This window comes from Macaca mulatta, chromosome 11 (genome assembly GCF_049350105.2).
Source record: "Macaca mulatta isolate MMU2019108-1 chromosome 11, T2T-MMU8v2.0, whole genome shotgun sequence".
In the NCBI taxonomy this organism is placed as follows: Eukaryota; Metazoa; Chordata; class Mammalia; order Primates; family Cercopithecidae; genus Macaca; species Macaca mulatta.
In genome coordinates this window covers 46,406,118-46,433,264 of record NC_133416.1, presented here as the reverse complement: position 1 = coordinate 46,433,264, position 27,147 = coordinate 46,406,118, and the positions used below count along the sequence as shown (strand labels likewise).

Sequence of the window (27,147 nt, the reverse complement as noted above, 5' to 3'; positions counted from 1 at the left end):
TTTGTTAATGTTATGTACCACATTTATTGCTTTGCATATGTTCAACTGTACTTGCATCTCCAGGATGAATTCCATGTGATCATGGTGAATGATCTTTTTAAAGTGCTGTTGAATTCAGTTTGCTGGTATTTTTTGGATGATTTTTGCATCTATGTTCATCAAGGATATTGGCCTGTAGTCTTCTTTTTCTTGTTGTTGTCTTTTTGTTTGGTTTCAGTATCAGGGTAATGCTGGCCTTATAGAATAAGTTTTGAAGTATTCCTTCCTTTTTAATTTTTGGAATAGTTTGAGACTAATATTAGTTCTTTAAATATTTGGTAGAATTTGGTAGTTAAGCCATCAGATTGTGGGCCTTTCTTTGATGTGATTCCATTTCCTTACTTGTTATTTGTCTGTTGACATTTTCTGTTTCTTCATAGTTCAATCTTTGTAGGTTGTATGTGTTCAAAATGTATTCATTTCTTCTAGGTTAATCAATTTGTTGGTTTATAATTATTTACAACAGTCTCATCATTCTTTGTGTTTCTATAGTATGAGTTGTAATTTCCCTTTTTTCATCTCTGAATTTATTTATTTGAATCTTCTTTCTTTTTTCTTATTCTAGATAAACATTTGTCAAATTTGGTTATCTATGAAAAAATCAATTATTCATTTTTGCTGATATTTTATGTTTTTTTCCAGGCTCTATTTTATTTGTTTCCACTCTGATGTATATTATTTCCTTTCTTTTACTAGTTTTGGTTTGGATTTGTTCTTGTTTTCCAGTTCCTTGACCTACAACATTAGGTTGTTTATTCAACATTTTTAATCTATTTTGATGCAGGTATTTATTGCTATAAATTTTCCTCTTTAAATTGTTTTTGCTATATTCTACAGATTTTGGTATGTTATGTTTCCATTTTTTTTTCTCAGAAGAAAATTTTTAAAATTTTTCTTTTAATTTCTTTATTGACCCATTGGTTAATCAATATCATGTTGTTTAATTTCCATGTATTTGTAAGTTTCCAAAGTTCTTCTTTTTTATTGATTTCTAGGTTTATATCATTGAGGAGAGAAAAGATACTTGATATAATTTCAATCTTCTTAAATTTTTGAAGATTTGTTTTATGGCATTGCATATGATCTATCCTGGAGAATGTTTCATGTGTAGTTGAGAATATATATTCTGAAGCTTTCTGATGAAATTTTCTATAAATTTTTAGAATATTGGTTTAGAAATTTGGTTTAGAATATAGTTTAAATCTGGTGTTTCTTGATTTTCTGTCTGGGTGATCTAATTACTGAAAGTAGGGTGTTGAGGTCTCCTACTCTTATTGTATTGCAGTTCACTTCTTTCAGATCTAGGAGTATTTGACTTGTATATGTATGTGCTCTGATGTTAGGTTCAAATATATTCAGAATTATCATATCTTCTTGCTGAATTGACCCTTTTATATAATAACATTCTTGGCCTCTTTTATAGCTTTCACTTAAAGTCTATTTTACCTGACATGAGTATAGCTACTCCTGATGCCTTTTAGCTTTCATTTGGATAGAATATCTTTTGCATTCCTTCACTTTTAGTCTGTATTGTCCTTGCAGATGAAGTGAGTCTCTTGTAGGCAGCACACAGTTGGGTCTTGCTTTTAATCCAGATACTCTTTTTTTTTTTTTGAGACAGAGTCTTGCTTTGAAGCCCAGGCTGGAGTGCAGTGGTGTGATCTCAGCTCACTGCAACCTCTGCTTCCCAGGTTCAAGTGATTCTCCTGCCTCAGCCTCCTGAGTAGGTAGAATTACAGGGGCCCACCACAACACCCAGCTAATTTTTGTATTTTTTTTTTTTTTTACGTAGAGATGGGGTTTCACCATGTTGGCCAGGCTGGTCTCAAACTCCTGACCTCAAGTGATCTGCCCGCCTCGGCCTCCAAAAGTGCTGAGATTACAGACGTGAGCCACTGCACCTGGCCCAGACACTCTGTGTTTTAATTGGAGAACTTAATCCATTAACATTCAAGGTAATTATTAATAGGTAAGGAATTACTCCTGTCATTTTGTTAATTGCTTCCTAGTTGTTTTGTATATATTTTCTTCCTTTTTTCCTCTCACAGTCTTTCTTTGTGAGTAAGTGATTTTCTTTACTAATATGTTTTGATTCCTTGCTTTTTATTTTTAGTGTGTCTACTACAGGTTTTTGCTCTGTGGTTACCATGAGGCTTACAAAAAACATCTTATAGTTAAACATGTTATTTTTGTACCTATGTTTTTGCTTCATGGTTAACATGAGGCTTACAAAAACATCTTATAACATGCTATTTTAAGTTCATAACAACTTTAATTTAATTGCAAAAAAGGCACAAATTTTACCCTTTATCTCCCATTTTGAATTTTTAATATCACAATTTACGTCTTTTTATATTGTATATACATTAATAAATTATTTTAGTTGTTAAAGTATATACAAATTGCAAAAAAACACAACCTTTACCCTTTATTCCCCATTTTGAATTTTTAGTATTACAATTTACATATTTTTATATTGTATATACTTTAACAAATTATTTTAGTGCTTATTATTTTTAGTAGTTTTGTCTTTTTACCTTCACACTAAATAAATAAGTGATTTACATACCCCCATTACATTATTTGAGTATTCTGAATTTGACTGCGTACTTGCTTTTACCAGTGAGTTTTATACTTTCGAATGTTTTCTTATTACCCATTAGCATCATTCTTTCAATGTGAAGAACTCCCTTTAGTACTCATTGTAAGACATGTCTGGTGGTGATAAATCCCCTCAGCTTTGGTTTGTGTGGGAAAGTCTATCTCTTTCATTTCCAAAGGACAATTTTGCTAAGAACAGAATTCTTGGTTGAAAGGTTTTTTTTCCTTCAGCACTTTGAATATGTAATCCCATTCTCTCGTAGCCAGTGAAGTTTCTACTGAAAAAGTTGATAACAGACATATTAGAACTCCCTTATATGTTATTTTCTTCTTGCTTTCAGCTTTCTCTCTTTGTCTTTGGTTTTTGGCAGTTTGATTGTAATATATCATAAGGTAGTCTTATTTGGATTGAATATGATTGAAGACTTTTGACCTTCCTGTACCTCTGTACCTAGATATTTATATCTGTCTCCAGATTTTGAAATGTTTCTGCTATGATTTATTTAAATAAGCTTTATAAATCTTTATGTTTCTTAACTCCTTCTTGAATACCAACAACTCATGTATTTGCTCTATTTTTTTTTTTTTTTGGAACTGGCATCTCATTCTTGTCACCCAGGCTGGAGTGCAATGGCATGATCTTAGCTCACTGCAACCTCTGCTTCCTGGGTTCAAGCAATTCTCCTGCCTCAGCATCCCAAGTAGCTGAGAGTACAGGCACACACCGCCAGGCTGGGCTAAATTTGTATTTTCAGTAGAGACGGGGTTTCACCAGGTTGGTCAGGCTAGTCTTGAACTCCTGACCTCTTATTATCCACCCACCTCAGCCTCCCAAAGCAATAGGATTACAGGCATGAGCCACCATGTCCAGGCGATATTTGTTCTTCTGATGCTATTTCATAAGTCCCATAAGCTTTCTTTATTCCTTTTCGTTCTTTTTTCATATAGTGTAAGTTTGCAAGTAACCTGTTTTCAAGTTCACATATTTTTTTCTTCTGTTTGATAAATTCTGCTGTTGATGTCTGTATTGCATTTTTATTTTTTTCATCGTATTTTTCAGCTCCAGTATTTCTGGCTTTTTTCCCATTATTTCATATCTATTACTTTTCTCTAATTTCTGAATTGTTTCTCTGTATTTTATTGAAGTTTGCTGTATTAGTCCATTTTCATACTGCTATAAAGAACTGCCTGAGACTGTGTAATTTATAAAGAAAAGAGGCTTAATTGACTCACAGTTCAACATGGCTGGAGAGGCCTCAGAAAACGTATGATCATGGCAGAAGGTGAGGGGGAAGCAAGGCACCTTATTCACAAGGTGGCAGGAAGGAGAATGAACTGAGGAGGAACTACCAAACACTTATAATACCATCAAATCTCATGAGAATTCAATCACTATCATGAGAACAACATGGGGGAACCCCATCATGATCCAATTGCCTCCACCTGGTCTTTCCCTTGACACATGGAGATTATGGGGAATACAACTCAAGATGAGATTTTGGGTAGGGACACAGCCAAACTGTATCATTTTGCCCTGGCCCCTCCCAAATCTCAATTCCTCACTTTCAAAACACAATCATGCCCTTCCAAAAGCCCCTCAAAGTCTTAACTCATTCCAGAATTAACCCGAGAGTCCAAGTCCAAAGTTAGTTACTTCCTAGATACAACAGGGGTACATGCAATGGGCAAATACACCCTTTCCAAATAGGAGAAATTGGCCAAAGTGAAGGGGCTACAGGCCCTGTGCAAATCCTAAATCCAGTGGATCAGTCAAATATTAAAGCTCTGAAATAATCTTTGACTCCATGTCTCACATCCATGGGATGCTGATGCAAGAGGTGGGCTCCTATAGCCTTGGTCTGCTCACCCCTGTAGCTTTGCAGGGTATGGCTGCTTTCATGGGCTGGCATTGAGTGTCTGCTGCTTTTCCAGGACATGGTGCAAGCTGTTTATGGATCTACTATTCTGGGGTCTGGAGGATGGTGGCCCTCTTCTCACAGCTCTACCAGGCAATGCCCCAGTGGGGACTCTGTGTTGGGGCTCTGACATCACATTTTCCTTCTGCACTGCCCTAGCAATGGTTCTCCATGAGGGCTCTGACCCTGCAGCAAACTTCTGCCTGGATATCCAGGTGTTTCCATACATCCTCTGAAATCTAGGCAGAGCTTCCCAAACCTCGGTTCTTGACTTCTGTGCACCACAGGTCTAACACCACATGTAAACCACCAAGGATTGGGGCTTGTCCCCTCTGAAGCAATGGCCTGAGCTGTACATTTTCCCATTTTAACCACAGCTGGGACACAGGGCACCGAGTCCTGAGACTGTACAAAGCAGAAAGTTCCTGGACCTGGCCCAGGAAACCATTTTTACCTCCTATGCCTCCAGGACTGCCATGAAGACCACTTACATGCCTTGGACACCTTTTCCCCCTTGTCTTGGTGATTAACATTTGGTTCCTCATTACTTATGCAAATTTCTGCAGCTGGTTTGAATTTCTCCCAAGAAAATGGTTTTTTCTTTTCCATTGCATCATCAGGCTATAAATTTTCTAAACTTTTATGCTCTGCTTTCCTTTTAAACATAAGTTCCAATTCCAAATCATCTCTCTGTGAAGCATAAAACTGAAAACTTTTAAGAGCACCCAGGTTACATCCTAAATGCTTTGCTGCTTAGAAATTTCTTCCGCCTAAATCATCTCTCTCAAATCCAAAGTTCCACAGATCTCTAGGGCAGGGCCAAAATGTCACCAGTCTCTGCTAAAACATAGCAAGAGTCACCTTTGCTCTAGTTCCCAAGAAGTTTCTCATCTTCATCTGAGACTAATTCAGCCTGGACTTCATTGCCCATATTATTGTCAGCATTTTGGTCAATGCAATTCAATAAGTCCCTAAGAAGTTCCAAACTTTCCCACATCTTCCCATCTTCTTCTGAGCCCTCAAAACTGTTTCAGTCTCTGCCTGTTATCCAGTTCCAAAGTCACTTCCACACTTTTGGGTATCTTTTTTTTTGTTTGTTTTTGAGACAGAGTCTCACTCTGTCACCCAGATTGGAGTGCAGTGGTGCAATCTCAGCTCACTGCAACATCTGCCTCCTGGATTCAAGCAATTCCCTGCCTCAGCCTTCCGAATAGCTGGGATTATAGGCACCCACCATCATGCCCAGCTAATTTTTGTATTTTTGTAGAGTTGGGTTTCACCATCTTGACCAGGCTGGTCTTGAACTCCTGACCTTGTGATTCACCTGCCTCAGACTCCCAAAGTGCTGGGATTACAGGCATGAGCCACCATGCTAGGCCTGGGTATCTTTATAGCAGTACCCCACTCTACCAGTACCAATTTACTGTATTAGTCTGTTTTCATATTGCTATAAAGAACTGCCCTAGACTGGATAATTTATAAAGGAAAAATGATTTAATTGACTCACAGTTCAGCATGGTTGGGGAGGCCTCAGGAAACTTACAATCATGGTGGAAGGTGAAAGGGAAGCAAGGCACCTTCTTCACAAGGCAGCAGGAAAGAGAATGAACACAGGAGGAACTACCAAACACTTATAAAGCCGCAAGATCTCATGAGAACTCACTCATTATTATGAGAACAGCATGGGGAAAGCCACCCCCATGATCCAACTGCCTACACCTTGTCTCTTCCTTGACACATGGGGCTTGTGGGGATTACAATTCAAAATGAGATTCTGGGTGAGGATGCAGACAAACCATATTATTCACTGAACTTACTTAAAAAACAACTATTTTAATTTTTTTGCCAGGCAGGTCATATGTCTCCATCTTTTTAGAGTCAGTCACTGGCACTTTATTCTATCCATTTGGTGAATCCCATTTCCCTGATTGTTCTTGATCCTTGTGGTCATGAGTTGATGTCTACACATTAAAGAACTAGAAATTTATTCCAGTTTGCATAGTCTAGCTTTGTCTGGGAAAGTTCTTTGACAGTAAGGCTATCCAGAAATTCTAGGCAGGCCACCTGCTGTGGTTTCTAAGATAGTGATTGCTGCAACTATTGTAACACCAAGAGCACTGTAATCCCAGGGCCATGGTGGATGGTGCAGTGCCAGGGTGGAATCCCTTGGCCACCAAGGCTGGCACAGTGCTGAGCTGAAATCTGAGCCCCCAGCCATTGAGTCCTGCCTGCCACTGTGGGCTGTTTGGAGCCCATGGCTTCTATAGTTAGTTGGTTAGTGGTGATGCAGACCAGAAATTGAGTTTGTCTGACAGGGACAACAGGTTTCTGTCTGGCAACTGAGGCAGGTTCAGAGGCTCAGTCTGCAGGTACCAGCAGAAGCGAGGGGCTGTAGGAGTCTGTCTAGTGCTGGGTTTTACTGTGGCAGGCCTGGTAGTGTGTTCCAATGCAAAGTCTTATGCTTACATCCCTCTCTTTTCCCCAAGTAGATGGTACTTCTCTCTGAGCTCTGCACTTTGTGGTTGGGACATGGGTGACTTGGGGAATGTAAAACTGCACTTCCTACCCACTTCAATGACTATTTTCTTCTTATTATTCCTTTTTTTTTTTTTTTTTTTTTGAGACAGAGTCTCGTTCTGTCACCCAGGCTGGAGTGCAGTGGCATGATCTTGGCCCACTGCACGCTCCATCTCCTGGGTTCACGCCATTCTCCTGCCTCAGCCTCCCGAGTAGCTGGGACTACAGGCAGCTGCCACTGCACCCAGCTAATTTTTTTTTTGTATTTTTAGTAGAGACGGGGTTTCACCGTGTTAGCCAGGATGGCCTTGATCTCCTGAACTCATGATCCACCCGCCTCAGCCTCCCAAAGTGCTGGGATTACAGGCATGAGCCATGGTGCCCGGCCTATTTTCTTATTATTATTCTATAACCAGATACTGTTAACTCTTGCCTGGTTTCCTTAACTCCTGTAGGGGTATTTTTATATGTAGATGGTTGCTCAATTTGATGTGTTCCTGCAAGGAGATGATCACTGGAGAGTCCTATTCCACCATCTTCCTTCACCCTCGGTCCCTTGAAATCATTTTTATAAGCAAAAGAAGTCCGTCACAAAAGGCCACATATTCTAGAATTCCATGTATATGAAATATCTATAATAGAGAAATCTATAGAGACAGAGAATAGATTAGTGGTTGTCAGGAGCTAAGGGAAAGGGAAATGGAGAAGGACTGCTAATGGGTAATGGGTTTCTTTTGGGGTTGAAGAGAATGTTCTGAAATTACTGGTGATGGTTGCATGAGCTTGTGATTATGCTAAGAATCACTGAATTTTACGCTTCAAAGGATGAACTTGTGGTATGTGAATATATCTCAATTTTTTAAAAAGCAGGAGGAAACTGCTTGAAAAAAGCCCACCAATCATAGTTAATAATGACAGATGAGATCTTGAAAGGAAACAAGAAGTGAGAAAAACTATAGGGGAAGGCAGAAAAATTGAGGACATATAAGAATATAGGCCAGTTCAGCAGTGACAAAATGCAGGTGGCTCAGCTATGCAGGACCAGCTCTGCCAACTTTTCTCTCACCAAATATCCCCGACAAAGCCCACGGAATGGTGACCTCAGCCTCCTTTAGGGCAAAGTGGATCATCTCCTATCTCATCAGTAAAATAATCTCTGTACCTCTGTGAAGTTCCTAATTATGAAACTGAGCCATGAGAAAGAGATTAAATTATATAAAAACGTGGAAGTATCTTAAAAATATTTCCTCTATGGGCCGGGCGCGGTGGCTCAAGCCTGTAATCCCAGCACTTTGGGAGGCCGAGACGGGCGGATCACAAGGTCAGGAGATCGAGACCATCCTGGCTAACACGGTGAAACCCCGTCTCTACTAAAAAAAATACAAAAACCTAGCCGGGCGAGGTGGCGGGCGTCTGTAGTCCCAGCTACTAGGGAGGCTGAGGCAGGAGAATGGCGTGAACCCGGGAGGCGGAGCTTGCAGTGAGCTGAGATCCGGCCACTGCACTCCAGTCTGGGCGACAAAGCGAGACTCTGTCTCAACAAAAAGAAAAAAAAAAAAAAAATTTCCTCTATGAAAGAGTTGTTTTTAAAAATGTTTTTAAACTATGTTTATTATAGAGAAACTTTTACTTATGTAGAAGAACTCATTCCCAAAGGATGGTATATTAATGAATTGCGATTGTATTTCCTTTATTTTCCTTAGCTTTTCTCTCTGTGACCTTTTAATGTTGATTTTCTTTCCTCAGCTTCCTTTCCTTACTCCCATTCTAAGTATGCCTTACTATTTATTCAGGAGCCATATTGAATTATGAAGATAAATTAAATACATGCAACAGCATGTCTGCCTTTACAGTTAATATGCATTCAGAATATGAAAAAAAAAAATAATATCTTCCTAAACATCAGATTAGTGGCTTTTGGGGTTTAAAAAAATCACAGTATTTAACTTCTTGATATGTCCTTAAAACTCAAATGGAAAATAGCACCTACTTAAAATTTGCCTTTGGGTATCAATTTGAATGAAAAACATACATATAAAATGATTTTTCAAAATTATGGCTAATAATATTATTTCATTTTAATTATGCAGGAAATACCACACACATTTATTACAGTTTGATGGTGAAGGAGGTTGGCGCTTTGAACAATTGGATACTGCTATCCGTTTGACATTGAGTGAAGAAAAGCAAAAGCTAGAATCTCAGCTAGCTGGAATTCCCAAAATGCAGCAGAGACTCAATGAACTATGTAAAATTTTGGGAGAAGACTCAGTGCTGAAAACAATTAAAAATGAAGATGAGACTTCTTAATTAGTTTTGACATATTTTAAAAGTTAATTATTAGATAAAGGCTCAAAGACACTCTGTTATACTGCATGAATTATGTTAAGCTAAGCACAGAGAAGAAAAGGCAGCAAGACATGTTTTATAAGATTTTAGCATTAAGGAAGTATATGATCTGACTTTTCAGAAGAAAATAAACAAATGCATTATGTAAGATCAGTCATTATGACTTACACTAATTCCTAGTGAAGGCCTAATGCACTTGTAAAACAGGATTTTCTAGGTGAATTCATGATGAGTACCAGATTTACTATGAATATGTGGTGTGTCTGAAGTTCTTAACAAACATGGGAGGCATTCTGGAAATGAAACAAGTTAAGAGCAGCATTTGGGTTGATACCAAGTGCATAAAATTCGAACTTTGATTGACATTTAGTCCATTTACGGTTGATATTAGGTTTAACAGCTAGAATTCAAATTGATCATTGCTAGTGGCCAACTAAACCTGTACAAAATAGCTGATAGTTTTATAAATAATTTCAATATAAAAATTGTTTTAATGGCATTAGTTGAAAGAAAAAAGCATGGCTAAAATGTATAAAATGCCATGTTTTTAAATGTTGGACTTTAAGCATCTTAATGAGGGCATATAACAAATTAATTTTAGTAAGAATCTTAAATATTTTTAAATAAACCCTTTCATTTTAAAAAGAGAGTTGCCAATACGGAAAAGGAGTATCCAAACAATGTCTCAACCTGATAATTTGCTTAGCAGAATTATCTATTGCAGCTTCTGTACAGAAATACACAGCTTATTTTTTTGCCCAAGGATGAGTCCACATATTAAGAACTGCCGTGGCATAAAAGAACTTAAGGATTCTGAGAATCATAGTAATAACATACATTGCAATAGTACCTTATAATTTACAATCCCCATTTACATCATTTCACCTTAATGTTTATGACAATGTTTTGAGACAAATACTATTTTTCCTACTTTGCTTTTGAGAAAATTGACACTCAGACTCGCCCTAATCATGCACTTTACTTAAGGAAAGATCGAGAAATCAAATGAAGTTCTCCTGACTCCCTGGTTTAGTGCTCTTTTGTTATTATCCTTTAAATCAAACTGGGTTATAATAGCAATAAAAGTTAGATGAGGTGTAGAAAATAAAATAAATTTAGTAATGTTAGTGTTATTGTTATTTGATTATTGTTTACAAGAAATGAAAATTAAGTACAAAGTGCAAAGATCATTATTCTGTCATTTAAAATGAATGAAGAAAGTTAGTAAATCATTCAGCAACTATGCAGTCTTACTCAATATTAATGTACCACTAAGGCATTAGCAATGAGAAGGGCAAATAATTATGGTTTTGGTAAATTTAATATTTATTGAGCACAATGAGAAATAGTCTATATGGACTAGCCGTATGAAATAGATTTTATTCTATTTGTGTACACTGGAGTTGGAAGTACAAAAGCCAAGACTGAAACTTTATCTCTTGCTGCCTATGATACCACGTTGATATACCAGAAGAATATTGGAATGATCAGTTGTTAGTGGCCTAGGATTTTTATTTGCCTATTGAGGCACAGCCATAATAGATGTTAAGTCTGTGATTCTTAGACCTTTTCAGGTGATAGAGTACCTGAAAGTCATTCATAATGATCGTTATAGAACATCAAAACATTTCTACATTTTCAATTCTGACATGATAATCAGTGCATTTTTAATTGTCAATAAATGTAACCAACTTAAATGAAGGAATGCAATGTAAAATTATAATCAGTACATTTGTCCAACGTTTTCTGTTAGTATCATCACCTACTTATTCATCAGTTACAACTTCCTGTTAGAAAAGTGAGGCAGGAATTAAAGATTTTTTTAAGAAACATGGAACCAAAACTTAAACTTGCTAAAAATTATTCATTAGGCCGGGCGCGGTGGCTCAAGCCTGTAATCCCAGCACTTTGGGAGGCCGAGGCGGGCGGATCACAAGGTCAGGAGATCGAGACCACAGTGAAACCCCGTCTCTACTAAAAATACAAAAAATTAGCCGGGCGCGGTGGCGGGCGCCTGTAGTCCCAGCTACTCAGGAGGCTGAGGCAGGAGAATGGCGTGAACCCAGGAGGCGGAGCTTGCAGTGAGCCGAGATCACGCCACTGCACTCCAGCCTGGGCAACAGCGTGAGACTCCGTCTCAAAAAAAAAAAAAATAAAAATAAAATAAAATAAAATAAAATAAAATAAAAATTATTCATTAATCTTTTCTATGTAAGTGATTATCCAGTTTATACTGCTACAAGGGGAAAAGTCTGAGGCAAGAGTTTTAAGTTAATTTTTACAGGTACAAGAAGAAAATGAAAAATCCTCATGTGAAAGATGTGTATAATTTTCATGCCTTAATTTTCATAATATAAAATATATATATAATATAAAAATAAAACATTGAAAAGAATGCCAAAACAAATATTAGATTTGTAATTAGTCATTATTAAATATATTTTACCCATGAACTAAAGCAAAAAAGACTCATTATTTGTAATGTACAGGATTCAAAGATGCCTAAAATTCTGTATTAAAAACTATATACACTGCAATTTAAATGTTAAAGTTCTAATGTGAACATGTTTTCCATGAGCTTTTTGTGCCTTTTTGTTTTCTGAATTTATTTTTCAGGACCAATATCTTTAACTTGGAAGGGAAAAAATCTCTGATTTGAACTTGTATTTATGTACCCTTCAATTGTTTCCAAATGGTCCAGTGGGTATACCATATTTTACTACTCTTATATTTTATGAAAAACATGAAAAAGACTGAGAAACTAGCCATTTTTGAATATAGCAAGGGATAGATGAGGAAAGGAAAAGAGAAATAATATTTCAAGTTTCAAACTGATTTTACCATGTTATATCTATTTGCCCAAACGTTTGACATATTTTTGGTCAAACAAAAAGCTATAAGTTTATGGAGCTTGATTTTAAAATGTGCGTTCTTCAGGTTAACTCTTAAACTTGAAAAATAAGTTGCATTCTACGAAAATGTTGCATTATATTTCTACAGCATGTAATGTTATGGCAAGCATGAGTCTGAAAAACAGTTTGTGTTCTTGTAAGCAGGATAATGTGTAATAATCCCTCTCAAATAATCTCAAGAAGAATGATATACCTTAAAACTCAACTCAAGTTTACATTTGTTTACAGTGGGAATTGTTTTCCATTGATAGAAATTTGGTTTTTGTCTCAAATTTTGGTCTGTCAGTAAAGGCATAAATGAATATGTTAATTTTTATTTGAAACATGGTTCCAAGTATAATTTCATATTTGGCATTAGATTCATCCTATTATAATCTGTTTGGAATAGCTTTTTGATTCAATAAGTCTGGAAAAATCTGTTACACATTGAAACCCAAATCCAGAGAATGTTACATACTTCTGATATATGCATAAAATGATGGTAAAGGTTATTAAATCATTGATTTAAAAAGATGACTTTGATATAATTACTTTATGGGCAAAATTGTCCTCATTTAGAAGTGAAAAGTACTTTCACATAGCCTAGGCTATTTACAGTTCTGATTATACACATTTAGATATGTCGAATATGTTTGGGGATTGTACTTCTAATGTTTGCCACATGAGCGCTTTCAAGTGGATGTATAAAATATTTTTATTAAAAACCAATTTCTTCTTCATTGTTGATGCTTTTCCTGATTACCAAGTTCAGGGCTGGTTTACATTTCATGTTGTGAAATTTTCAAAACCAATGGTCTATTTATAAGCCAGAGTTGTATTAATGAAAATGAATGAGAAAAATGTCCTTAAAGGTAAAAATCATTATGTAGCTAAATGAGATTATGACTGTGTGTGAGTACATTATAATATAATTTCCATCTGATGTGTATTTACCTGAGTTCATCATTCCTTAGGAATTCCTTAACCATTAAGGAAAAGACTAGATTAATCAAAGGAATTACAAATTATTCCATTGGTACAAAATACCCTATTTCTATACTTTAAATGGCCATGTTGGGTATATGTCTATATATACCTTACTTATATATTGAATTGTATATAACCGTGTGTAGAATTATAGACAATAGTCACCAGTTATTTGAATATTAATTTTCTTTATTAATACAACACATTTGTTAAGTAACTACCTATGCCAGGTACTGTGCTAAGTTCTATTACTAAATAAAATGTGTTCCCTGTCCAAAGATGCTATGACCATTGAAAATCAGGAAAATGAATGCCATCAGTCAGATAAAAAGTCAACAGCTGTATTTATTATTAATATTTACCAAGTAGGCAAAAAGTGTTGCATTTACAGACTCACCAAATTTTCACAAAATGCTAATTTAATGAAAGAAGAAAATGAGGAGAGAAAGGTTAAGTAATTCATCCAACCTCATATAATACCCAAACTATAAAGCTGAAATTTGACATGAGCAATATTTGTTTATAAAGCCTATGCAACTCCACATAACCTTTTAGTTAGTTTAGAACATTTTTCATTATTACTATTTTTAACATAAATATTAAGTATAATTTTGGTTTTGTCTCAAATTATACTGACTCAAGGTTTCTGGTTAACCAAACAGATAGATGCACTTTTCATCTAAAAAAGAAATTTATGTTACACATTATATTTTTATTATTTTATTTTAAATTATGGGTGTAGTCCTATGGGTGAGGGAGAACATGAGGCAAATTTTCAAAGGTTTTGAGACCCTGGTTGTCATTATTCATTCATTGGTTCAGTAAATACTTATTGACACTTCCAGGTACCAGTCACTATGCTAGGGATTCAGAGATTAGCAAGACAGTCCTTGTCAGAGCCCTCATGAAATATTTTAGTATATCAATATTAAACAAATGTATGCCTGTTAGATGTTGTGACTCCATATAAATGACTGACTTGTTTTGTAGTATCTTCTCAGCTCTTGTATTTTCGAAGACCACTCTGTTGCAATTTAAGTGATAAGCATATTCTGGCAGCAGGATTCCCTTAATAAGACACTTTTGGGTTTCACAATCCTCATGATCTTCAACTTGGGCTATTAAAAGTTCCAATAAAACCAGTCCATAGGACTATACATCCTTCACCAGTGGATGGTCCCATATATTTAGCATGTTGTCTTGAAACATAAGAAACAGCTTCTCGGCCGGGCGCGGTGGCTCAAGCCTGTAATCCCAGCACTTTGGGAGGCCGAGACGGGCGGATCACGAGGTCAGGAGATCGAGACCATCCTGACTAATCCGGTGAAAACCCGTCTCTACTAAAAAATACAAAAAACTAGCCCGGCGAGGTGGCGGGCGCCTGTAGTCCCAGCTACTGGGGAAGCTGAGGCAGGAGAACGGCGTGAACCCGGGAGGCGGAGCTTGCAGTGAGCTGAGATCCGGCCACTGCACTCCAGCCTGGGTGAGAGAGCAAGACTCCGTCTCAAAAAAAAAAAAAAAAAAGAAACAGCTTCTCAAGTTCAGATCATGTAAAATGAACCAGTTTTATACATTCAAAGGTATGTCTCTTATGTTACCACAAAATGCAGATAAACATAGCAGGAAAGTTCTAAAAAGCAAAAGAAAAATAAACAATTATAGTTGTACAATAAACAATAATTCCAAAGTTAATCATATTTAAAGTTACATAATTTGTCTCAGTACTTGTGACACAGTATAGAAACAAGGAGATTAAGTATTCACCTATGAGTTTTTATGTGATTTAATATTATCCTAAAAATAGATTATGTCGCAATGAAGCAACGAAATATTGATAAACATGAAATAACATTAACTTGGCTATAGCATTTAATTTTAGTCAGTTTAATCCATATAAATAAGGGGTAACCCTATATATGAAGTATATTTAATTTTTATATATTAAATATATTAACTTTAATTAAAATGCATTGAACCTACCAATGTATAAAATTAAAGAATTGTCTGAGGACTCACCTGGGAAGGTAAAAAAGAGGTCTTATAATCAGGAGACATCTTATTGGAGAGCTAATATAAAGAGACCTTTTTGAACATGCAGATACTGATATTTCCAGAGTGATAAAGACTGATGAAGTAATTGTCAAAGTCTCTTTGTTTAGGATAGCTCATTGTTTATATGAGACGAGTTTCCAAGACTTACATAGGTAGGGTATAGATAAATGAGGTTAATGTAGATCCAAGCAGATGCAGATGCTCCTTGACTTAAGATGGGGTTACATTTTGATAAACACATAGTAGGCTGAAAATATTGTAAATCAAAAGTACATTTAATGTACCTAACCTACAAAAAATCGTAGCTTAAATGTGCTCCATTATATTACGTTAGCCTACAGTTGGGCAAAATCATCTAGCATCATAGTGCACTGTAGAGTATTAGTTGTTTACCCTTCTGATGAGTGGCTGACTGGGAACTGAGGCTCACTGACCCTGCCTAGCAGTGCAAGAGAGTATCATACTGCATATCTCTAGCCCAGGAAAAGATCAAATTTCAAAATTGGAAACTGGAAGTACAGTTTCCACTGGATGCATATCACTTCCATACAATGGTAAAGTTGAAAAATCAGAGGTCAGACTCTCCTAAGGCAGGGACCTTCTATACATATATTTTACTACAACCTAACACACATACACACATGCACATGCGCGCACACACACACACACACACAACCCCTTAGAAGTTTATTACAAAGCAGCATAAATATTTTGAGGACTTAAGTTAATGAATTCTTTTTTATTTTGGTAAAAAACACGTAACATAAAATTTACCACCTTTAACATTTTTATGTGTACAGTTCAGTAATGTTAACTACATTCATATTGTTATGAAGTAGATGTTCAGAACTTTATCTTGCAGATCTGAAATTCTATGTCCATTAAACTCTCCTTTTTCTCCAACCCGTAGTTCCAAGTAACCACCAGTCTACTTTCTGTTTCTATGAATCTGACAACTTTGCATACATTACATAAGTGGAATCGTACAGTATTTGCTTTTTTGTGACTGACTCATTTCGTTTAGCATAATGTCCACAAGACTCCTCCATGTTGTAGCATGTGATAGAATTTCTTTCCTTTTTAAAGCTGAATAACAGTCCAGTACATGTATATACCATATTTTGCCTAATCATTTACTTGGGTTGCTTCAGCCTCTTGGCTATTGTGAATAGTGCTGTGTGAATGTGGTTGTACAATTATCTCTTTGAGACCATGTTTTCAGTTCTTTCAGATATACACCTAGAGGTGAATTGCTGAGTTTTTATTTTGTGTGTGTGTGTGGAATCTCCGTACTGTTTTTCCTAGGGGCTGCACTGTTTTACAGTCCTACCAACAGTGCACAAGAGCTCCAAATTCTCCACATCCTCACCAACACTTGTTATTTTCTACTTTTTGGATAGGAGCCAACCTAATGAGTATGATGTGATACCTCATTGTAGTTTTGATTTGCATTTCTCTCATGATTAGTGATATTGAGCATCCTTTCACATACTGTTGGCCATTTGTATATCATCTTTAGAGAAAATTCTTTTCAAGTCTTAGCCTGAAAATAATTTTTTTAATTAAAACTCGTTTCATGGTATTTAAAGCCCACCATGATCTGGCCTCAGTTTGTTTTCTCTGCTTCCAAATAGCTGTTTCCCCCATCCCTCCTCCATTCTGTCATGTGCATCCGTGTGAAGAGACCACCAAACAGGCTTTGTGTGAGCAATAAAGCTTTTTAATCACCTGGGTGCAGGCGGGCTGAGTCCGAAAAGAGAGTCAGTGAAGGGAGATAAGGGTGGGGCCATTTTATAGGATTTGGGTAGGTAAAGGAAAATTACAGTCAAAGGGTGGTTGTTCTCTGGTGGGCAGGAGTGGGGGTCACAAGGTGCTCAGTGGGGGAGCTTTTTGAGCCAGGATGAGCCAGGAAAAGGAATTTCACAACATAATGTCATCGCTTAAGGCAAGGACTGGCCATTTTCACTTCTTTTGTGGTGGAATGTCATCAGTTAAGGTGGGGCAGGGCATTTGCACTTCTTTTGTGATTCTTCAGTTACTTCAGGCCATATGGGCATATATGTGCAAGTTACAGGGGATGTGATGGCTTGGCTTGGGCTCAGAGGCCTGACATTCCTGCCTTCTTATATTAATAAGAAAAATAAAACAAAATAGTGTTGAAGTGTTGGGGCAGTGAAAAATTTATGGGGGGGTGGTATGGAGAGAGAATAGGTGATGTTTCTCAGGGCTGCTTCAAGTGGGATTAGGGGCGGCATGGGAACCTAGAGTGAGAGAGATTAAGCTGAAGGAAGATTTTGTGGTAAGGGGTGATATTGTGGGGTTGTTAGAAGAAATATTTGTCGTATTGAATGATTGGTGATGGCCTGGATGCGGTTTTGTATGAATTGAAAAACTAAACGGAAGACACAAGGTAAGAGAAGGAGAAAAAACAGGTATTGAAGGACTAAGAATTGGGAGGACCTAGGACATCTAATTAGAGAGTGCCAAGGGAGGTTCAGCATAGCCTTGCCAGCAGAGATTATTTATTTACTTTAAGAGGGAATTTAGAGTGGCGGTTTGGAATAGCACTAGGAGATATCAGCTGTGATGTCTTGGAGAAACCGTGTAAACCAGCAGTGTAAACACGAGCAGGGCATTTATGAGTAGTTGAGAACGGTGAATAGGAGTATGACTAGACAGAAGATAGTACGGATGACAAGTTTTTTGGGTGCAGTCCAAGTTGGGCTGGTGTCTGGAATGAGACTGGGGCTTAATAAAAAGGAGTGTCCACACAGGAGCTCAAATGGGCTGTAACCTGTAGCATTCCGAGGACAGGCCTGAATTCTGAGAAAGGAAAGTGGTAAAAGTATTCTTGTCATGCCCAGACCGTTTATTCCCCGAAGAAGACCACCAGAGTCCAGAGTCAAAGCTAAGCAGCAAGGATCTTTATTACAGGTTCGAACCTGGAACTCTCCCTCGCTCGTGAAACGAGACAGGCAGGAGAGCCCCCCCACTCAGCTCCGAACAATGTTATATAGTCTAAGAAAAGTGGGCATAGAGTTATTATACAAATCAGATATATGATTGGCTAGTGTTTGAACAAGGCGATTTGGCTAACTATGATTGGTTCCCGCCATTTCTGATATTTTGGTTCAAACTTTGAGGCGGGAGAGCAGGTTTATGGCAGCAAGAGTTTATCTTACTTAAACACGTCTTGTGACCTTGCCTCAGAACTTACAAAATCTCTGGTATGTGCAAAACAAAATCTCTGGTACGTGCAGAAAACCAGGTACTCACAGAACTTACGAAATCTCTGGTATGTGCAAAGATTAGAGAGCAGAACAAGGGTGTAGCGGGTGGGGAGCGGGTACACATCTATCTTTGTGTCCTTTCATTGTCTAGTCCTTCTTAAGTTGGTGACTGAGCTTGGTGAGGTGTGTTTTTAAAAGGCTATTAGTCTGTTCTACCTTTCCTGAAGATTGAGGATGGTAAAGGATATAAAGGTTTCACTGAATGCTAAGAGCCTGAGAAACTGCCTGCGTGATTTGACTATTAAAGGCTGGTCTGTTATCAGACTGTATAGAAGTAGGAAGGCCAAACTGAGGAATTATGTCTGAAATGACTGCGGTGGCCTTCTCAGACCCTGTGGGAAAGGGCCTCTACTTATCCAGTGAAAGTGTCTACCTAGACCAAGAGGTATTTTAGTTTTCTGACTCAGGGCATGTGAGTAAAGTCAATTTGCCAGTCCCGGGCAGGGGCAAATCCCCGAGCTTGATGTGTAGGAACAGGAGGGGGCCTGAAGAATCCCTGAGGGGTAGTAGAATAGCAGATGGAACACTGAGAAGTGATCGCCTTGAGGATAGATTTCTAGGATGGAAAGGAAATGAGAGGTTCTAAGAGATAGGCTAGCGGTTTGTAACCTAGATGGAAGAGGTTATGAAATGATGACAGAATAGAATGGGCCTGTGAGACTGGAAGGAGATATTTTCCTTGGTCAAAGAACCATTTGCCTTATGTGGGAAGAGATTGATAGGTGGAAGTTTCAGCGGGGGAGTAGGTGGGAGTGGCCAATGTGAAGGAGAAAAACTGCCGTGAGGGATAGAAGTTGGAACGCTAACTGCTTTTTTAGCTAACTTATCAGCTTAAGCATTGTCCTGAGCGATGGTTGGGGGAAGAAAATGGATTTTGGAAGTTATGAGAACTGTAGAGAGTTGCGCATAGTTTGTGATTTTTAAGGCCTCTAACAGTATTAAAGCAGTGGCAGCCACTGCGCAGAGACATGAGGGCTAGGCTAAAACAGTAAGGTCAAGTTGTTTGGACAGAAAGGCTACAGGACGCAGTCCTGGTTCTTGTGTAAGAATTCTGTCCGCACTAACCATGCCTAGGAAGGATAGGAGTTGTCGTTTTGTAGAAGGGATTTGGGTTTGGGAGATTAGCCGGACATGATCAGCAGGGAGAGTAAGTGTGTATTTATGAGAATTATGCCAAGATAGGTAACAGATGAGGAAGAAATTTGGGCTTGACTGAAGTAATGGGGGCTGTCTGTGAAGCCTTGCGGCAGTACAGCACAGGTAGTTTGCTGAGTCTGATGGGTGTCAGAGTCAGTTCAAGTGAAAGCGAAGAGAGGCTGGGATGAAGGGTGTAAAGGAATAGTAAAGAAAGTATGTTTGATATCCAGAACAGAATAATGAGTTGTGGAGGGAGGTATTGAGGATAGAAGAGTATATGGGTTTGGCACTATGGGGTGGATAGGCAAGACAATTTGGTTGATAAGGTGCAGATCTTGAACTAATCTGTAAGATTTGTCCAGTTTTTGGACAGGTAAAATGGGGAAATTGTAAGGAGTGTTTATAGGTTTTAAAAGCCCATGCTGTAGCAGGTGAGTGATAACAGGCTTTAATCCTTTTAAAGCATGCTGTGGGATGGGATATTGGCATTGAGCAGTTACCCGGTGATTGAGTTTTAATGGGATAGTAACGGGCATGTGATCGGTTGCCAGGGAGGGAGTGGAGGTGTCCCATACTTGTGGGTTAGGGTGGGGGGATACGAGGGGAGAATGTGAAGGAAGCTTTGAACTGGGGGCAAAGGTGGCAATGAGGTGTGACTGTATCCTAGGAATAGTCAGGGAAGCAGATAATTTAGCAGATAAGTTAAAATGTCTCAACCTAATAAGGGAGCTGGGCAGGTGGGGATAACTAAAAAGGAGTGTATAAAAGAATGTTGTCCAAGTTGGCATCAGAGTTGGGGAATTTTAAGAAGTTTTGAAGCCTGGCCATCAATACCCACAATAGTTTTGGAGGCAAGGGAAACAGGCCCTTGAAAAGAAGGTAATGTGGAGTGGGTAGCCTCCATATTGATTAAGAAGGGGACGGACTTACCCTCCACTGTAAGAGTTACCCAAAGCGTCTGTGATGGTCCAGGAGGCTTCCGAGGCAATGGGGCAGCATCAGTCTTCAGCCGCTAAGCCAAGAAGATCTGAGAAGGAGTCAGTCAGAGAGCCTTGGGCCAGAGCTCCAGGGGCTCTGGGAGAGGCTGCTGGGTGAGTTGGACAGTCCGATTTCCAGTGGGGTCCTGCACAGATGGGACACAGCTTAGGAGTAATCCCAGGCTGAGGGCATTCCTTGGCACAGTGACCAGATTTCCAGCACTTGTAGCAAGCTTCTGGGGGAGGAGGTTCTGGAGGAACTCCTGGCAGCTGTGGTTTAGACATGCACTTAGAGTTTTGTGCTGGACATGTGGCTGGGCTTTGTCTCACAGTGGAAGCAAGGAATTGCAACTCAGAAATAAGTTGCTACTTGATGCCTCTACTCTATTACTGTACACTTTGAAGGCAAGGTTCATTAAGTCCTGTTGTAGGGTTTGAGGGCTGGAATTTAATTTTTGGAGCTTTATTTAATGTCAGGAGCAGACTGGGTAATAAAATAAAAGGCATATTGAGAATAAGATGGCCTTTTGACCTTTCAGGGTCTAGGGCTGAAAAGTGTCTCAGGGTTGCTGCTAAATGGGCCATAAACTGGACTGGGTTTTTCATATTAGATGAAAAAGAGCCTAAATGCTAACTGATTTGTGAGAGGTCAGATAAAGAAAAAGGAACATTAACCTTGACTATGCCTTTAGCTCTAGCCACTTTTTTATGAGGAAATTGCTGGGCAGGTGGGGGAGGGCTAGTCTCCGAAAGAAACTGTAAGCCAGACTGGGTGTGAGGAGGGGAGGTGATAAAAGGATTATAGGGTGGGGGAGCAAAGGCTGAGGAAAAATTGGGACTTGGCTTGGCCTGGCAAGGAGGGGAGAAGTCAGATGGGTCTGTAGAAAAGGAAGATTAGAAAGACTCAGCGACACTTGGGGTTGGGACTGAGGGGACAGGCGGGAGGGAAAGAAGGAAGATTTGGGACAAGTTGCATTGGGAACAGAGACCAGGGAGGATCAATGTGTAAAAGAATGCCTGGACATCAGGCACCTCAGCCCATTCGCCCATTTTACGACAAGAATTATTTAGGTCTTGTAGGATGGAGAAATTGAAAGTGCTGTTTTCTGGCTATTTGGAACTACTGTCAAGTTTGTATTGGAGTTAAGCAGCATTGTAGAAGAAAATAAGGCATTTAGGTTTTAGGTCAGGTGTGAGTTGAAGAGGTTTTAAGTTCTTGAGAACACAGGCTAAGGGAGAAGAAGAAGGAATGGAGACAGTAGAGATACGGAGAGAAGGAGTTTGGGGTTCTTGCCCTCTGGAAAGGTGGGAAAGGGGTTGGGGTGTGGAAGTAAGGGATTGGAGCACAAAAATAAGAGGTGGGGGTGCAAAAATAAGGTTGGGGCACAAAAATAAGAGGTTGGGGTTCTTGCCCCTCCCCCAGAAAAGCAGAGAAGTGGTAGAGACAGGGAGAGAATGGGCCGGGGTTCTTGCCGCTCCCCCAGAAATGTGGGACTTGCCGCTAAAGGCGAAGGATCAAGGCAGGTGTCCCTACAGCGTGGTCAGACACCTCTGAAATGTGGGTGAGTAATCAGAGAGGTGTCCCTGCAATGATTAAACACCAAAGGAAGGCTGCCTTCCCCAGTCCGTGAATGGTGCTGGTGTTTTGGGTCTACGGATAAAACATGTCTCCTTTGTCTCTACCAGAAAATGAAAGGAATTGAAATTAAGAGAAGGGAGAGTTTGAAAGGTGGCGCCAAGATTGAAAGGAGAAAGAGGTCGAGGGATAGTAAGAGAGGTTGGAGAAGAGAGTAAAAAGAGACCTTTGACCCAATTTAAAATTGGTGAGATGTTCCTTGGGCTGGTTGGTCTGACGACCAGAGGTGTTAGGTGGATCTCTCTCACGGAGCAAAGAGCAGGAGGACAGGGGATTGATCTCCCACGGGAGGTCCCCCAATCTGAGTCATGACACCAAAATGTCATGCGCGTCCATGTGAAGAGACCACCAAACAGGCTTTGTGTGAGCAACAAAGCTTTTTAATCACCTGGGTACAGGTGGACTGAGTCCGAAAAGAGAGCCAGCAAAGGGAGATAAGGGTGGCGCCGTTTTATAGGATTTGGGTAGGTAAAGGAAAATTACAGTCAAAGGGGGTTGTTCTCTGGTGGGCAGGAGTGGGGGTCACAAGGTGCTCAGTGGGGGAGCTTTTTGAGCCAGGATGAGCCAGGAAAAAGAATTTCACAAGATAATATCATCGCTTAAGGCAAAGACTGGCCATTTTCACTTCTTTTGTGGTGGAATGTCATCAGTTAAGGTGGGGCAGGGCATTTGCACTTCTTTTGTGATTCTTCAGTTAATTCAGGCCATCTGGGCATATAAGTGCAAGTTACAGGGGATGCAATGGCTTGGCTTGGGCTCAGAGGCCTGACACATTCCTCTGTTATTCATTCCTTTAACTAGACACAGTGGGTATTCCCTTTTGCTTTTCCTCTTACTCATTTTATTTTCTCAACCAACAATGCCCTTACCCTACCATCTTCATCCATCAAAACCCTATCTAGCTTCAAGAACATTTAAAATTCTTTTCAGTTATATATTTTCCTTTATTGAGACTATAGAGGAATTTATTTGAAATCTTACCATTACATTTATCATATGTTACCTTTTATCATTTGTGTGCACCCATATATCTTCCCTGATCACTCATTCATTCATCGAATCATTATTTACTCATCACATAATCTTCTCAGACTATTCAATCTAAAATAGTCCCCCAACCAGTCCCTCTTCAACACATCACCCAGTTATTTTTCATGTAACTTATTATCTCCATTTGCCTTATTTATTTATATGACAATTGAATCTAACTTCATATAACCCCCACCCTTCTTAGACTATAAGCTCTATGGGGTAGGAATCTTGCTTGTCTTATTTACTTAGTATTCATGGCACCTAGAACAATACATGGCAGATAGGGGGACACTTGAAATGTATTTATTCAATAGGTGCTTAAATGCATGAGTGAACAAATGAATACAAATGGAGCAAAAAGTAAAAACGTGAATGAAAAAATAAAGGTTAATTTGTGAGAATTAATAAAATTACTGCAGGAGAGGAATATTAAAAAGTGCACTCACTCCTTCATATCATTGTGTATTAAACCCACACTATTAGGTAAAATTATAATGTGCAGTTTTTTTTCTTCTCTGCTGAACAGAAAAATGAAGCATCTTGGGAATTTCATATTATTTATTTCATCTACTTTCTTTCCTCCTTGCCAGAATAAATTAAGAATTAATCCACTGGCTTAAATCTTCCCAACAGGATGGTGATAATAAAAGTTTTACAAACATTTCTTCTAATTCCTTGATTTAATAGAAATTAGATATTACAGTAACTATCTAAGTAGAGTACCTAGCTCCATGTTTTTCTCTCTCTTTGAGTTCCCAAACTGTATATCCTTCCTCTTTCTGCTTCTTCGGGTACCTCTCAACATCCCTCAAGTCAGGTGAACTAGGTCCAGAAATTCATAGATGCTATACTCTTACTATTATCAAGTCAAAGACCATAGAGATCTTTCTTCAAATTACAGTCTTTTACTTTCTTTTTGTGTTTATATAAAAAACTCAATGCCAACAGAACAACCCTACCCTAATGGCCACAAGACCTGATCGTAAGAATGAAATGGCCAATTCACAACAGAAAGCAAATTTTCACTAATAATAGAGCCTGTTAGAAATCAGCACTTCTTCTCACCTCCAGCCTTAGGTATCAGCTTGAGTGATGATTAGGAACATTAGCTCTGAAGAAAGACTGCTTGGTGGGGTCCTGCCTCTGTCATCTTCCTGCTGAGGATGTTATATAACCTCTCCATGCCTCAGGTTTCTCATTTTTAAAATGGAGATAATAAGGGCACTTCATAGCATGTTGTGGGGACTAAATGTATAAATACTTATACAGGAGAGAGAAGTTGGCATATGGTTATAGTTATTTGGGTCCCAAGTTATCTTGGGACCTCAAGATGAGAGGAATTTGCCCAACTCATAGGTATTTGAGGGTAAAAACCCATGGCTTGGCTCAGCTTTTGAAAAGTCTTATCTGAGATTCTTCATGGAACAGAGTTCTATCAAAGGCAATTTAAAAAGCCAAAGCGAAAAATAATTATTCTTGCTGCACTTCATGCAAATAATCAGGCCAAGTACAGTAAGACTAAAGTTTATTTTGTAAACAAATCAGTTCTATCATGATTTGTTTTTAATAAAAACAGGGATTGCAGAGAGAAAAAATATGCTTCAAAAGAAAAACTATGATGTACTGCTGTTAACGGTTCTTGAGGTTTGTTCTGCAGTTTAGGCTAAATTCTAAATTCTTTGTGGGTTAGAAATCCTCAGACTAATGCTTTCAAATCTTTGCTTTTAAAATCAGCAATTGTACTCCTCATCCTAGGACTTGTTATTTACCTTACAGTAGGCTGTTCACTTAAATACTGTAGTAAAACTGTAGATGAGTTTACTAATGTTTTTGCCATGGAAGCCTTGGAAGCTCAACCAGGCCTACAGGAGTACACTCAGACAGTTGCAAAGTGGTTCCACTCTTCTTACCTTGGGGATTACTCCCATTCCTACTATATTTCCTGTCAGCAGGAAGAATCCAGAGCAATCCATGGCCTTTACCTGTCTTCATAACCTACATCTTAAGATTAAGGCATTATAAAACCCAAATGGAGGGATTAAAACTGCCTTTGCCAATTATGACTGACACAGTGAAGATCTAACTGACTCCATCTTCCTTCTAACCTCCAACCTGTCCTTGTTCATTCCTGGGTGTAGGCTGAACTAATTTGGGAGAAACTTAGTTTATAGTTTATACTTTAAACAAAGACAGTAACAGCCCTTTCCCAAAGCAGACCTCTTTCTTGCCTGGGGACTAGATTGCCTTTGTAGGATGAACATTACAAGATTAGAAATTATGGTTTAGGATTCATGCAGCTGGAGGTTGCAAGATTCTGACCCTTCCTAAAGTGTTCCTAAGATCAATGCTTGAGACATTTTGCAGACTCTGAACTTGATGGATCAGCTGGAATCACCCAGATCAATAAACTGGCTCATCTAATCTTGTGTTCCCCACCCAGGAACTGACTCAGCACAAGAAGACAGCTTTGACTCTCTATGATTTCAACCCTGACCAATCAGCATTCTTGGCTCACTGGCTTCCCCCAACCCACTAAGTTATCCTTAAAAACTCTGCTCCCTGAATGCTTGGGGAACCTGATTTGAGTAATAATAAAACTCTGGTCTCTTGCACAGCTGGCTGTTTGTTAATTACTCTTTCTCTGTTGTAATTCCCCTGTCTTGATGAATTTGCTCTGTCTAGGCAGTGGGCAAGGTGAACCACTTGAGACGTTGAAAATTTGGGGGCTCGCCTGGGATTATCCTTGTGGCTACCTGCCCATGGTTCAGTGGCCCCCTTCAGTGATGGATCCAGAAGCAGCCAAAGTGGCCGCTTTATTCTCTTGGACTGGGGGCTGACCCTGGTACTCTCTCTACTTGTGGGTTGCTGCCACCCAATATGCATGAATTTAATTGCAATGGAGAAATAGTCATGGGGAAACATCCCTTAATTGTAGCCCTATCACAGGGTGTCTGTCTGTAGCCCCATGGTAAGGTGTCTGTCTATAGCTCCAGGGTAGGGTGTCTGGATTGATGAGTGTCCTAGGCACTGCCAATGCCTCCTTCCTTTTCCCGACTGGTTCTGTAGCCCTATGGTGGTGTGTCTGCAGCTCCATTGGGGGGTGCTTGTTTGTAGTTCTACCATGGTGTGTCTGTGTCTGTAGCCCCATTGCAGGGTATCTGCTCAGCTCCTGTGGGGTCTCAGTTAGCTCTTTCTAACTAGTAGGAAAGGTTCTCGTTTCAGAGACTTCTCTTCAATCAGGAAGATTTCTAGGAGGATTCTCAGATGGAGATTAGGAAGATAGTTTGGCAGAGACACTCTTGGAGTTCTTGGTTAGGGATCTGATTTGGAAGGCTTTCTGTCCATGTGTGTTTGTGTGGGAGGGATCTCAAAGGGGGTTGCTGATGGAAGTCCAGCAGGCCTAACTCAGAGAAACCTCCTTATTTGTCTGCTCAAATTCGATGAGCCCTAAAGAAAGCTCAACAGGCTTGTCTCTTGGGGTGACTATCTGCTCTTCACCTTGCCAGAGACCCCATTGTGAATTACCATTTGGAGGTTGTCCCATCCCACCTGGAATGAATCAAAGACAACAGGGACCAACAGGGAAAAGTTTGACCTTTGCCAGGCTGATACTGGGTGCTGAACGAGGTGACTAATACTTGTTTTGTTATGTGTGTTTTGCTGAGATGGAAAATGTTAATTTGGTTCCCCATGCAGCCTGTTGGGCAGCATCTTGCAAAGTAT

At 39.0% G+C, this 27,147-nt stretch overlaps 1 protein-coding gene across 5 annotated transcripts in view; it reads left to right on the top strand.

Annotated features, from left to right (window-relative positions):
• Window positions 1-27,147, top strand: part of ABCD2 (ATP binding cassette subfamily D member 2) — a 124,180-nt gene that overhangs the window by 53,707 nt on the left and 43,326 nt on the right. For 3 of the 5 annotated variants that reach the window (XM_077953860.1, XM_028829407.2, XM_015151446.3), the window contains one exon: window positions 9,164-10,665. The exons of 1 other annotated variant lie outside the window; for it this stretch is intronic. In XM_077953860.1, the coding sequence (XP_077809986.1) occupies window positions 9,164-9,383 (220 nt within the window). In that variant the 3' untranslated portion in view covers window positions 9,384-10,665. Of the gene's footprint in view, window positions 1-1,831; window positions 1,995-9,163; window positions 10,666-27,147 lie in introns of those variants that run through there. One more of the 5 variants, XM_077953858.1, reaches the window with a different exon arrangement.